Source organism: Myotis lucifugus, unplaced genomic scaffold (genome assembly GCF_000147115.1).
Source record: "Myotis lucifugus unplaced genomic scaffold, Myoluc2.0 scaffold_88, whole genome shotgun sequence".
NCBI lineage: Eukaryota > Metazoa > Chordata > Mammalia > Chiroptera > Vespertilionidae > Myotis > Myotis lucifugus.
In genome coordinates this window covers 3,175,995-3,188,023 of record NW_005871136.1, presented here as the reverse complement: position 1 = coordinate 3,188,023, position 12,029 = coordinate 3,175,995, and the positions used below count along the sequence as shown (strand labels likewise).

The 12,029-nt window shown below is 44.2% G+C and overlaps 1 protein-coding gene across 1 annotated transcript; it reads left to right on the top strand.

Moving 5' to 3' along the window:
• Positions 1-1,138: 1,138 nt before the first annotated feature.
• Positions 1,139-11,746, top strand: CHST4 (carbohydrate sulfotransferase 4). Its single transcript, XM_006091240.3, has 2 exons — positions 1,139-1,199; positions 10,189-11,746. The coding sequence occupies exon 2, from the start codon at positions 10,207-10,209 to the stop codon at positions 11,353-11,355; it is 1,149 nt and encodes a 382-aa protein (XP_006091302.1). The 5' UTR covers positions 1,139-1,199; positions 10,189-10,206; the 3' UTR covers positions 11,356-11,746.
• The last annotated feature ends 283 nt before the right edge of the window (positions 11,747-12,029 follow it).

Sequence of the window (12,029 nt, the reverse complement as noted above, 5' to 3'; positions counted from 1 at the left end):
TTAAAAATAAAATAAAATAAAAATACTTCCTAGATAACCCCAGAACTCAGACATCTCTGCCTGCCCTCTCTTTCAAGGCCTGGAAAATGAGCCAACAGCTGTGTAAGAAGAAAGAAGTATTATTTGATTCAATAATAACTATCACTTTTTAACTCATTATTGTCATAATATCACATTGGGACATTATATGCATTAATCCAATCATAATTGTTCACAAAAAATTCTGTAAGGTGAATATATATTTCACACTGATATTTTACACCTTATTTTACTGATATTCCAGGGCTTGAAAGAGGTGGAATGACTTGCCCAGATGTCTGAATCCAAAGTCAGTGACTTTTATACACTCCACCACAATTTACATTTATTTGTGTACATGTTGTAAAGTTTTCTCATCTATTGTTTTACACTCCCAACAATTTGTGTAAAATAGTTCAGAGTAGCTGTGTGATTTGCCCAACGACATGCAGCTAGTGAGAAGCTATATTCTTTGATGTTAATTCATTTCTTTTTTTCTTGGGGGAAAATTTTTTTTCCTATGCCCCGACTAAATGCCAATGCTCCTATGTCCTCCCATACATGCAGTTTTTACATTTAGGTAACACACCTAGTTATTACCTCCTGCAAGAAGGACAGAAATGTTAAACATGATATAGAAGTAAAAAAAAAAAAGTTAACCCCCTTAATAACATGGAGTGAGCAGTCAGATGCAATCCAGACATGGCTTTCTCATCACCCCCCACCCTTTGTTTTTGCAAGAGATAAGGTTAAGATAGAAGACAGGTTTCATATTCTGGGGCGTTTTGGTTGTAACTATCGGGTGATTTGCTTATCGACCTCAGCTCCCAGTTTTCCAGGGTGGCCCTCTGGTTTTCACTCTGCCCTAAGGGCGTTAACCTTTCAGCGGCTTACAGGAGTGAACATTCCAGGACCATCGCCCGCCCACCTCAGTCTCCCCACCCCTCGAGCCTCCTAAGGCTCCCTGGGAGTGAAGGCTTTCTCAACCCTTCCTTGGAAGGTGGGTCATTTCTTTGGAAGAAGGAGAGGGCAGTGGAATTTCCTTTGAAATGGGCTGGGTATGCAAAATGCAAGGAGGAGGAGGAGGAAGCGGAGAAGAGAGTGAGTCAGAGGAGAAAAGCTGCAGGGCTTGGCTAGCAGCGAGCCTCTAAAGCAGTGGGGAAGCTTAAGCCAGTAACAAGGTAAGAACAGTTTTTTTCTGTATACACCTCCAAAGCAGGGCCCTTATCCCAGGGCCACAGGAGTGGGTATCAGGTCACGGGGACAGCTAAACTGGGAGTTCAGTGATAACGTAAAGGGAGGGCGGCTGACAGAGACTCACCTGGAGAATCACCCAGAGAAAACGCAAGCTCCTGCCAGTAGCTCCTCCATCCACATGGCTCCATCCCTAAGAGGGTCTGAAAGAGCCTAGAATGCCAGCAGGGCTGTTTTGATGTGTATTTTGTAGCCAGTCCCCTGAAGCATCTAACTTGTTCAGATCCTGCTTCGGAAGTCAAGTGTCCGTACCCTCCTCCCGCTTCGCTGTGCAGGTGCTGGGGAGTGGCAGACCAGAGGTGCAGGGAGCTGCAGGTTTCCCCTAACTTAGGTGAAGGGTAGTGTGATACTTGAACATTCTGGGACCTGGAACCTAAAAGACCTGGGTTCTGGTTCTGGCAGGGCATTTTCACCACTGAATCAATTCATCAAAGTTCAGTTTGTTTATTGTAAAAAAATGGGGACGTGGACCACCACTGTCCCAAACAGTCGTACCTCAGAGACATTTTGGGCTCTGTTCCAGATCACAGCAATCAAGAGTCTCATAATAAAGCAAGCTGTAATCTTTTTACTGGTGGAGGTCTTGCCTTAGATTTTTAAAAAATGCAGCATCTGTCCCTGGCTGGTGTTGATAAGAGGTTAGAGCATTGGTCCACGCACTTATCATAGGTTTGATTCCAAGTCAAGAGCACATACCTAGATTGCAGGTTGGATCCTGGCTCAGATCCCAGAGTCGAGGAATGTACGGGGGCGGGGGGAGAGGACACAAACAATCCATGTGTCTCACATAGACGTATCTCTCTCTCCTCTCTCTCTCTCTCTCTCTCTCTCTCTCTCTTCCTCCCTCCCTCCCTCCGTTTCACTCTCTAAAAATTGATGAGGAGGATTAAGAACAACAATAAAAAAACACAGTATTTGTGATGTGCAATAAAGCAAAGTGCAATAAAATGGTGTGTCTATACTAGTATATCTCATTGGATTAGTGTTATGTCTGTGGCTAAAAGAGCTTTCAAAGTTGTGGGGCGCCATTAGCATGGAAAATAAGACTAAGTTATGAGACCAGCACATCAGCCAAGGTAGAAGAGATCTCTATCTTGTACAGCCTTGGACAAGTCTGGAACTTCTAACTAGAATTGAAATATTTTATATGTGCAAAATAAAAATATCTGGCCTCCGTCTTCCTTACTAACCAGGTCAATGAGGGCACTTTAAGCAGTAAAAAATGTTTTACAAATGTTCGTTCATTCATTCATTCATTCATTCAACAGATGTTTCTTGAGCACCTTCTATGTCCCAGGCACTGTTGTTGGCACTAGAGACATAGCAATGGCCAGGACCCAGTTCCCGTCTTCCTGGTCCTTTCAGTCTAGTTACAGTCTGTTACCATATGGACACCCTGTGTTCCTCCTGTGCTGGGTGCTTATCTCCACAGCTTTCCCAGGCCTACAGCTGTATGTGTGGGTGTTGGTTTCCTCAACCCAGCTCTGCTCTATTTGTTCTCTCTCTTCTCTATTTGTGCACATATCTTCTGCCATCTATAATTCCTGGTTGTAGAGGCATAATCTCACTGGGGAATCTAAGTTAGGAATGTGCCATGGGCTGGAATACAGGACTCAAAAATTGATGTCTGTCTGTTTTTCTCTCAGATTTATTTTGTTTCTAAAAGGCTACATGGTACCGATTTGGGGGACATCTATAATTCAGCCCTCTGTAATCAGGCTGCTCAATGGGGTCGCCAATCTGGTGCCTCACACGGTCCCTGTGCCTGACATAGGCGCCACCCCTGTGTCAAGATCCTAAAGTTGTCATGACTCTTCAATGATGGGGTGTCCTTTGTGTGCCAAGATGATAACACTTGCCCATCACTGAGGCAACATGTTTTTAAATTATTTTTTTAGAGGGGGGGCAGTGATGATGGGATATGCTGAGGGTTTCTTCTTCTTTTACTAACAGAGCTGGTTACGGCAAGGGAAGTGATCTGAGTACTCTGTTGCTCTGCAAGGGGGCTTTTATTTCTTATTAATAAATGTTTCTTAACATAATGTTCATTTCCCCCTAGTTTTAATTAAGACATGCTCAGTGTAGTAACTATGTTTTTGGAGTGAGGTTAACTGTGCCATATTGGATTGAACCTATGCCTCTGATGTATATATTAGTATCTTGCTCCATGCAATTAAGACATTATTGGTTCTGTGCTCTATACTCAATGGACTCACCTAAATTTTAGTAACTGGTACTAAAGAGACATTCGTGTACATTTTAGAAAAGGACAAGTTTCTGTCTCTGATGCATCTTGTTCAGTTATCTGCTTTGTAGTAACTGCTTCTTCCCACAGTCAACTATTTATTTATTCAACAAGTATTTATTGAACCCTAATCACTTGTAAGTTTTATGTATCTGTAAATAACGTGAGACATAACCTTTACCCTTAAGTTACAACCACCAGCGGGGAGACATTCCTCTACAGCTGTTTACTATAGAGTGAGAGGTGGATGCTAATGGAAAGTTTGGGGAACAACTAAATCTTAGAGGAAGGGAGATGACTTTCAGGGAGAAAGCAGCTATGTGGGCAATCTTGAGGGAGTAGTCGTCTTGCAAATGTCTCGGGGCTTCTAAACAGGGCAAGTTGGGAAGAACTGAAAGTAAAGTCTGGAGCCTATGGCACCAAAAGGAGGGGAGTAACCCAAAGATCAGATCATGAAGGACCCTGGGTACAAGACTTGGGGATTTTGACGTAATACTGTATGGGTTAGAAAGTGTGGGGGAGGAAAAATAATTTTTCCTTCTACACTTTTAAATTCTGGCTGAACTAATAATCAAATTAACATGAGGGAGATTAACAGGAGAAAATGACCACATTTTCATAGGGGGTTCCAAAAGAGTACCAGGCCCAAAGACAGATCGGGCAGTTAAGGCTTATACGCCATCTTGAGCTAAGGAGAAGGGAGCTGGAGGGGTTGTGGTTAGGACTTCAAAAGGCAGGAAGGTAATTCACATAAAGATGGGAAAACAAACAACAAGTGCTGGCCAGAATGTGCAGAAAAGGGAGCACTAGTACACTGCTGGTGGGAATGCAGACTGATGCAGCCACTATGAAAAAACAGTATGGAGTTTCCTCAAAAAATAAAAAATGGAACTTCCATTTGACCCAGTGATCCCACTTCTGGGAATATATCTCAAGAAATCAGAAACACCAATCAGAAAGAATATATGCACCACTATGTTCATAGCAGCGTTATTTACAATAGCTAAGATTTGGAAATAGCCCAAGTGCCCATCAGTAGATGAATGGATAAAAAAGCTGTGGGACATTTACACTAATGGAATGCTATGCAGCTATAAAAAAGAGGGCTCTCTTACCCTTTGGGACAGCATGGATGGACCTGGAAAATATTATGCTAAGTGAAATAAGCCAGTCTGAGAAAGACAAATACCACATGATCTCACTTATTTGTGGACTCTAATGAGCAGAATGAATTGACCAACAAAATAAGACCCAAAGCATGGAGGTATGGAACAGACTGGTTGGGGGGACCAGAAGAGATAAACCAAAGAACTTACATACTTACATGCATAGCCCATGCACATGGGCAATAGGGTAGTGAAGACCTGGGGGGTGGGATGGTGAGGGTGGGTAGGGGCTGGGAGGAAGGTGAGAAAGCGGGGGAATGAGAGATATCTGTAATACTATCGACAATAAAAAATATATTTAAAAAAATAAAACTAAATAAAAGGAATGAAATCCTGACAACATGTATGAACCGTGAGAACATTATGCTAAGCAAATAAGCCAGTTGAAAAAAGACAAATACAGTTGACCCTTGAAATGGAATTGAACTGCACAGGTCCAATTATACGCATGGGTGTGTCTTTTTTTTAAATACGTACAGCACTATAAAAAAAAAAGATGTAAAAGCAAACATTTAGTACAGAAATGTTTGCTGGGACATCTTTAACAATGGGACACAGAGAGGACTTTGATCATACTTAGTTTATAGCAAACTACAGCTATCTGTCAATAAGAGGCTCCCGGCCTGAAGCAGGTCTTCTAGCTGAATGATTTTATTCAATTAGGGCAAAGGCTAAAAGTTCTTTCTGAGTCTCTGTTTCTTAAAAAAAATAACTAACTTAAAATAATCAAAATTCCAGAAGGCATAATTTGGGGTGGTAAACTCTGCTTCCTCCCAAAAGTTGTTGAAGAATTTTAAGGAGAGGAGTGACCGGTTTGCACGTTAAAAAGGTAGTTTGGGGCAGCAGTGGCTGATGTGGAGAGCTGAGGAACAGAAGAGAGAGGCTACTAGTACTGGCAAAGCCAGGCTAGAGATGAGCAGATTTAGGATTCGGACAACAGGGAGGGCGGGATTCGAGGATGCAATTGAACAGGCAGAAAAGAACACTTGGGAAGGTGGAGCAGGGACTCTGAGGTGGAGGCAGGTCACAGACTTCCTAAAAATGCTTTTTAACGTCAAGGACTACAGAGGAGATGAGTGCAGAACAATTGGGGAAAGGTAGTGGCTAGGTTAGAAGAGATTGCCGGTTCCCTTTTCTTCCGGAGCCACATCACCTCGCTTCTCCCAGGGTCTCAAGAATATCCTTCTCGCCTGGCCAGGTGGCTCAGTGGGTTGGAGAGTCGTCAGTACACCAAAAGGCTGAGGGTTCAACTCCTGGTCAGGGCACATCCCCAGGTTGCGGGTTGATCCTGGTCAGGGTGTGTACTAGAGGCAACTGACCAATGTTTCTCTCTCACATCAATGTTTCTCTCTGTCCCCCTTCCTCTCTCTCTCAAATCTATAAAAAAACATATCCCCAGGTTAAAGAAAAAAGAATGTCCATCTCTACCATTTATTACGGTCTCTGCAGAGATGAGCTTTGCCCAAGATGCACCTTAAAGCATTCCCTAGCAGTTCTGGTCAGCCCGTCATGTTGCCTAGATCCAGGATGTGCCTCGATCCCAGAGATAAAAGATGGAACTCACTTGACAAAAGCATATTTTCTTTCTGGCCAGGGAGAGTGCCCATGGGAAAAACAAACAAACAGAGAAAGAAGTCAAAGGGTTTCCATGGGAATTCCTGAGAAGCAAGAACGACTAACTTCTGAGGACAACTGGGGACAGAGTCAGAAGGCCCTGCTCAGGACACCGAGTTGGCTCAAAGCTGGGATTATGGGGAGGAAAGGGGTAACTTGAAACGTTTACTTGTCTAATCCCAAGGAAAGGTTAGCTTTTTCCTGAGTTGATGACAGGCCCTGCTTATAAAATTCTATCCGTTTCCTTATAACTGTGCACAGGTCAAGTTCTTCTCTTCTTCACTTTCTTCTCTTTTGCTCCATTGTTTCAAACTTTTCCTCATGCTCACATGGCCTTTGGGAGAACATCTCTTGCTCAAGTTACCTCTTGAGTCTTTAAGGGGTAGGAGCATTACCAATAATGGCCTAGTGTCTAATCATTTCCACTTGGGCTCAATTTGAAAAGAACTAGGAGCACACCTTCGCTGTTCCTGTTCTAACAGTAAGGACCAAGACAGGAATTACCACTCATTGGCATTTCCCTCGAACATAGCAAAGCACTTTTTGGCCACCAAGGAGAGATGATCCTCGCTGGCTCCTTTTGGCACACAGGGAGGAAACGCATTGTTGTAATGAATGACAGAGAGGGGTTTCTGTGCCACCGACACACAAGGTTTGGCTTGGGTCATTGCACACTTCCCAGAAGGTTCAGGGGACTTCCATGGGAAGCCCATGAACTGGCCAAGAATGCTCTACTATAAACTCCAAATGTCACCTCTGTGGCTGCCCAATTCTTCCTCTGAACTCCATTCCCTAGAATCTCTGGAACTCAGGACCTACAGCATGGTTTGTGACCAGTATGAAGGCTTTAGGAGCAATAGATATCAAAGATACTTACATCAGTACTCTTTGACTTAGCAATTCTGTTGCTGGGGAATTAGCTTACATACATGAGTAATGATGTGTGAATATAAAGGTCATTATTGAGGCTTTTGAAATGGCAAATAACCCAAAAGTCCATCAATGAGGAAACTGGTTAAATAAATTGTGGTATATCCACACAATAGTATTCTATTCTATTCTAGTGGTAAAAAAGAATGAGGAAACACTTTACATATGGCCATGAAAGCTCTCCAAGACATACTGTTAAGCTAAAAAAGTGAGGTGTAGCGAGGGTGGATTAACTTGCTACTTTTTGCATTATAAAGAAGGAAAAATGAAGAACACATATACATTTGAATTTTCTTATGTATTAAAAAAAAGCAACTGAAAGGACTTAATAAATGAACTCAGTTGCTATCTGGGAGCAAGTTTAGAAATGGGCAGATGGAGGACAGTGTTAGTAGACTTTTCACTGACAGTGATGACAAAACACCAGCTAATAGGTAAATATTAGCTGTTAGTAAATAGAGAAGAGGTTACTGCTTCAGAAACAGATCAACGTTTTAGGTGTTCTTTCCCCCAGGACAATACTGTGGCCTCTTTAAAAAGTATGTCTTTACCTGTGTTTACAAATAGCTCTAGAAGTTTGCTAATTTATGACTAGGCCTCCTCCACAGACACAGCTCCTTGTCACAGGATTTCCCCTTGCCTACCGTGCAGTATGTGACAGACCGAGTGACAGGCAAGCTGTGGGCTGGCAAGTATCCCCTTAGTTCCTTTCGGCCTGCAGAATCTTAGGAAGTCTTCTTTTAAATTCTGAATCTGTGGGTTTAATGTCCATGATAATGATACTTCTTTTGTATACTGGTGTGTGTGTTTTATTTGATTGTGGGGTTTTTTCAATTTTTCAATTACAGTTGACATTCAGTATGATTTTATTTTTGTTTCAGGTGTACAGCATAGTGCTTTGACATTTATATAATTCATGAAGTGATCCCCCAATATTTAATGATATTTTTAGAAACAATTTGAACCATGTGACTATTACCTAGTAAAAACTTTTTTTTAAAATTGTGATAAGACCTGTCACCAGGAAAATAGCAACCCTGAATCCAGCTCCAGTTACTGTCTAGAAATATATTTTCTCTTCTTTATTAAAGCTTGAAGGAAGAACTTCTGGGTTATATAGTGATATGCAAATTAGCACCTTGCTACTATTAATATTTTATCCTTTGTGAAATAGGCTATTTTAGCTCTTTTTTAAAATTTTGATTTTTAGAGAGATAGGAAGGGAGAGGGAGAGAGAAAGAGAAACATCAATGTAGAGCAGAACGTCAATCGGCTACCTCCTGTACACCCCACACCAGGAATCAAGCTTGCATCCCTGGCATGCACCCTGACTGGGAATCAAACTAGCAACCTTTTGGTGCATGGAATGACACCCAACCAACCGAGTCACACCAGCCAAGGCTATCTTATCTCTTAATAGTTAGAAAGTCACTCAAAATGATCCAGAATCATCTTAACCCCTGAAGAGGGTTAAGATCTCCCTTGGAATAGTATTCTAACATGACGCTGAGAACCATGGTCTTGTCACACAAAGCGAGCCCTGACTGTGACAGGAGTAGCTCAGGATTGTATGAGCCTTACAGAGAATCACAAAGTGAAATTCGCTTCTCTAAATATTTAACACTGGAGGCCTAGTGCACGAAATTCATGCACTCGGGCGGGGGGGGGAGGGGATCCCTCAGCCCAGCATGTGCCCTCTCGTATTCTGGGAGCCCTCAGGGGATGTCCCACAGAAGCAGGCCTAAGCTGTCAGTTGGGCATCTTTAGTGCTGCCACGGAGACGGGAGAGGCTCCTGCCACCACTGCTGAGCCTGGCTTCTGGCTCAGCGGTGCTCACCCTATGGGAGCGCACTGACCACCAGGGGGCAGCTCCTGCATTGAGCATCTGCCCCCTGGTGGTCAGTGTGCGTCATAGTAACTGGTCATTCCACCGTTTGGTCAATTTGCATATTACCCTTTTATTATATGGGATCTAACAACTAGTAAATCAATCTAATATACTTATTCTGTCAGACAAAATTAGTTTACTGTTACCTACCAGAACATTTTAAAAATAATAAATATCTTAAATTCTTGATGAGATAGCATTCCCTAGGGTTGTCCAGCACACAACATGCCCAACCATTCTGGGCAGCCCTGAGTAGGTTGTGTCAAGTGGCCCAGCATCCCCCAAGTGGCAGCAAGTCCCTAACAGGCCACAGTATCATGACTGCAGCTCAGGTTGGCTCGCCACACTTTATAGAGTTGGCTATAAAGAGACAATTCTACCTAAATAGCTTCAGATAATTTATTACCTACACATAATGTGAGGTCAGCACTGGGTCAGCTCCCATGTTCCTAGTCCCACAGGATGAGACCAAATCAGGGGGACCACGTGACACTGAGGAGATAACTCCAAACTAAAGCCAAGCAGCTTTGTAGCTTGCAGCCATAACCTTCAGTGGACTGAGAGCACTGTGCTTCATTGAGATAAAAGAAAGGTAAGGTGGCAATCTCAAGAAAAGAGGGTGGCCTCATGGTAGTTCTTCATAAGCCAGCTTATCTTCCTTAGTTTCTGAAGGAATCTTAGGGCTTTCAACCACAATTTGGGCCAGACTGCAGTTAAGCTTTGCCTAGTGGCCTGAGTGAAGACGTGCATGTCACCAGGGCACCAGGGTGGAGCTGTTCCCCTACAATGATGAAATATGGCAGAGTTTAGAAATTTTTGATAGCACAAAGGACAAGAAAGACAAGGAGAGAGAAGGTAAAGAGCCTAAAATAAATAGAGCTTATTGACACACAGATTGCAAGAGACAGGAATTGATTCTGAGGAGGATCTGTGCAATTTGTTGCAAGAAGGCTCCAGCTCTCTGCATTGCTCACTGGTGGGGGCCGGGGAGAAGGTGATTTTGGCTGAGGAGGGAAGAGAAGGCAGACACCAAAACAACAGCCCATCACAGCCCCTCTGCTTGTTCCTTAAAGGTCTTCCACTTCAGCACGATGGTACTGCCCCCCAAAATGAGGCCACTGCTGTTGTTCCTGGTTTCCCAGATGGCCATCTTCATTCTATACATCCATTTGTACAACCACAACTTCAACTCCCTGTCTACGAGGGAGGAGCCCAAGCCCATGCATGTACTGGTCCTGTCTTCCTGGCGCTCTGGCTCTTCTTTTGTGGGACAGCTTTTTGGACAGCACCCGGATGTCTTCTACCTGATGGAGCCTGCCTGGCACGTCTGGATGACCTTCACACAAAGCACCTCCAGGAACTTGCATATGGCGGTGCGGGACCTGATTCGGTCCATCTTTCTGTGTGACATGAGCGTCTTTGATGCCTACATGAAACCAGGTACCCGAATACAGTCCAGCCTGTTCCAGTGGGAAACCAGCCGGGCTCTGTGTTCCCCGCCTGCCTGCGACGCCTTCCCACGGGATACCATCATACCGAGGGCTCACTGCAAGACCCTATGCAGCACACAGCCCCTTGAGATGGTGGAGAAGGCCTGCCGCAACTACAGCCACGTGGTGCTCAAGGAGGTGCGCTTCTTCAACCTGCAGGTGCTCTACCCGCTGCTGAGGGACCCTTCCCTCAATCTGCACATCGTGCACCTGGTTCGGGACCCCCGGGCGGTGTTCCGTTCCAGAGAACACACCACAAATGAACTCATGATTGACAGCCAAATTGTGATGGGACAGGAGCAGCAGAAACTCAAGGACGACGACAAACCCTACTATGTGATGCAGGTTATCTGTCAAAGCCAGCTGGAGATCTATAAGGCTGCTCAGACCTTGCCCAAAGCCCTCAAGCAGCGCTACCTGCTCATGCGCTATGAGGACGTGGTCCAGGACCCCCTGGCCCAGACTGCCCGAATGTATGAATATGCAGGGTTGAAATTCTTGCCACACCTCCAGGCCTGGGTGCACAATATCACTCGAGGCAAGGGCATGGGTAGCCACTCCTTCAAAACGGATTCCAGGGATGCCCTCAGTATCTCCCAGGCCTGGCGCCAGTCCTTGCCTTATGAAAAGGTTTCTCGACTTCAGAAAGTCTGTGGTGATACCATGAACTTGCTGGGCTACCGCCTCGTCAGATCTGAGCAAGAGCAGAGAAACCTGTCGCTGGGTCTTCTGTCTACTTGGACCCCTTGAGGAGGTTCTGTCCCCATTGGCACCAGCCTCAGCCACGTTAACTGAAGGCTACTTATGTCTGAACCTTGCTTATTCTCTGCTGGTATGTACACGTGAGCACAAGCTGTGCCCAGACATGCTCAAGCCAAGAAAGCTTTATAGCTCTATTCAGGTCTAGAAAAGAGACTCAGTAACTGTGTGTGTGTGTTTAGCACATTCCACCACTGGAGAAGGAATACTGCCATCTCTCTTTAGCCTTCCTATCTGTGTATACCTCAGAGACTTCGTGGCTGGGGTCCTATTTGGTACCACACAGTATCAGTAGAGTAAATCCATTAACTTCTCTGTCCATATCCTGCCCGATGGGAAAGGGGAGAGACAGGAAATGGGTCTTCCAGTAAAGAGCCCATCAGTCCATTCCACAGGGATGTGAACTCTGAGCTCTCAGAGTTCCCAGTGGGTTCAAAAAGGGGGTGAGGAACAGGATTGGACACTTACCCATGAGGTTGGACATCAGTTATCCATTATTCGTTATCACATAATATAAAACAAAATCTCTGCACAACAGAGCAAGCTCTGAAGTTTATGGGGTGGCTGGGCCTGATTTCCATGTCATTTCTCCTCAGTGTTTTCCTAATACATAGAAGATTTTGACCTGGGAAGCTACCATTTGTTAACATTAAAATTCCAAAATA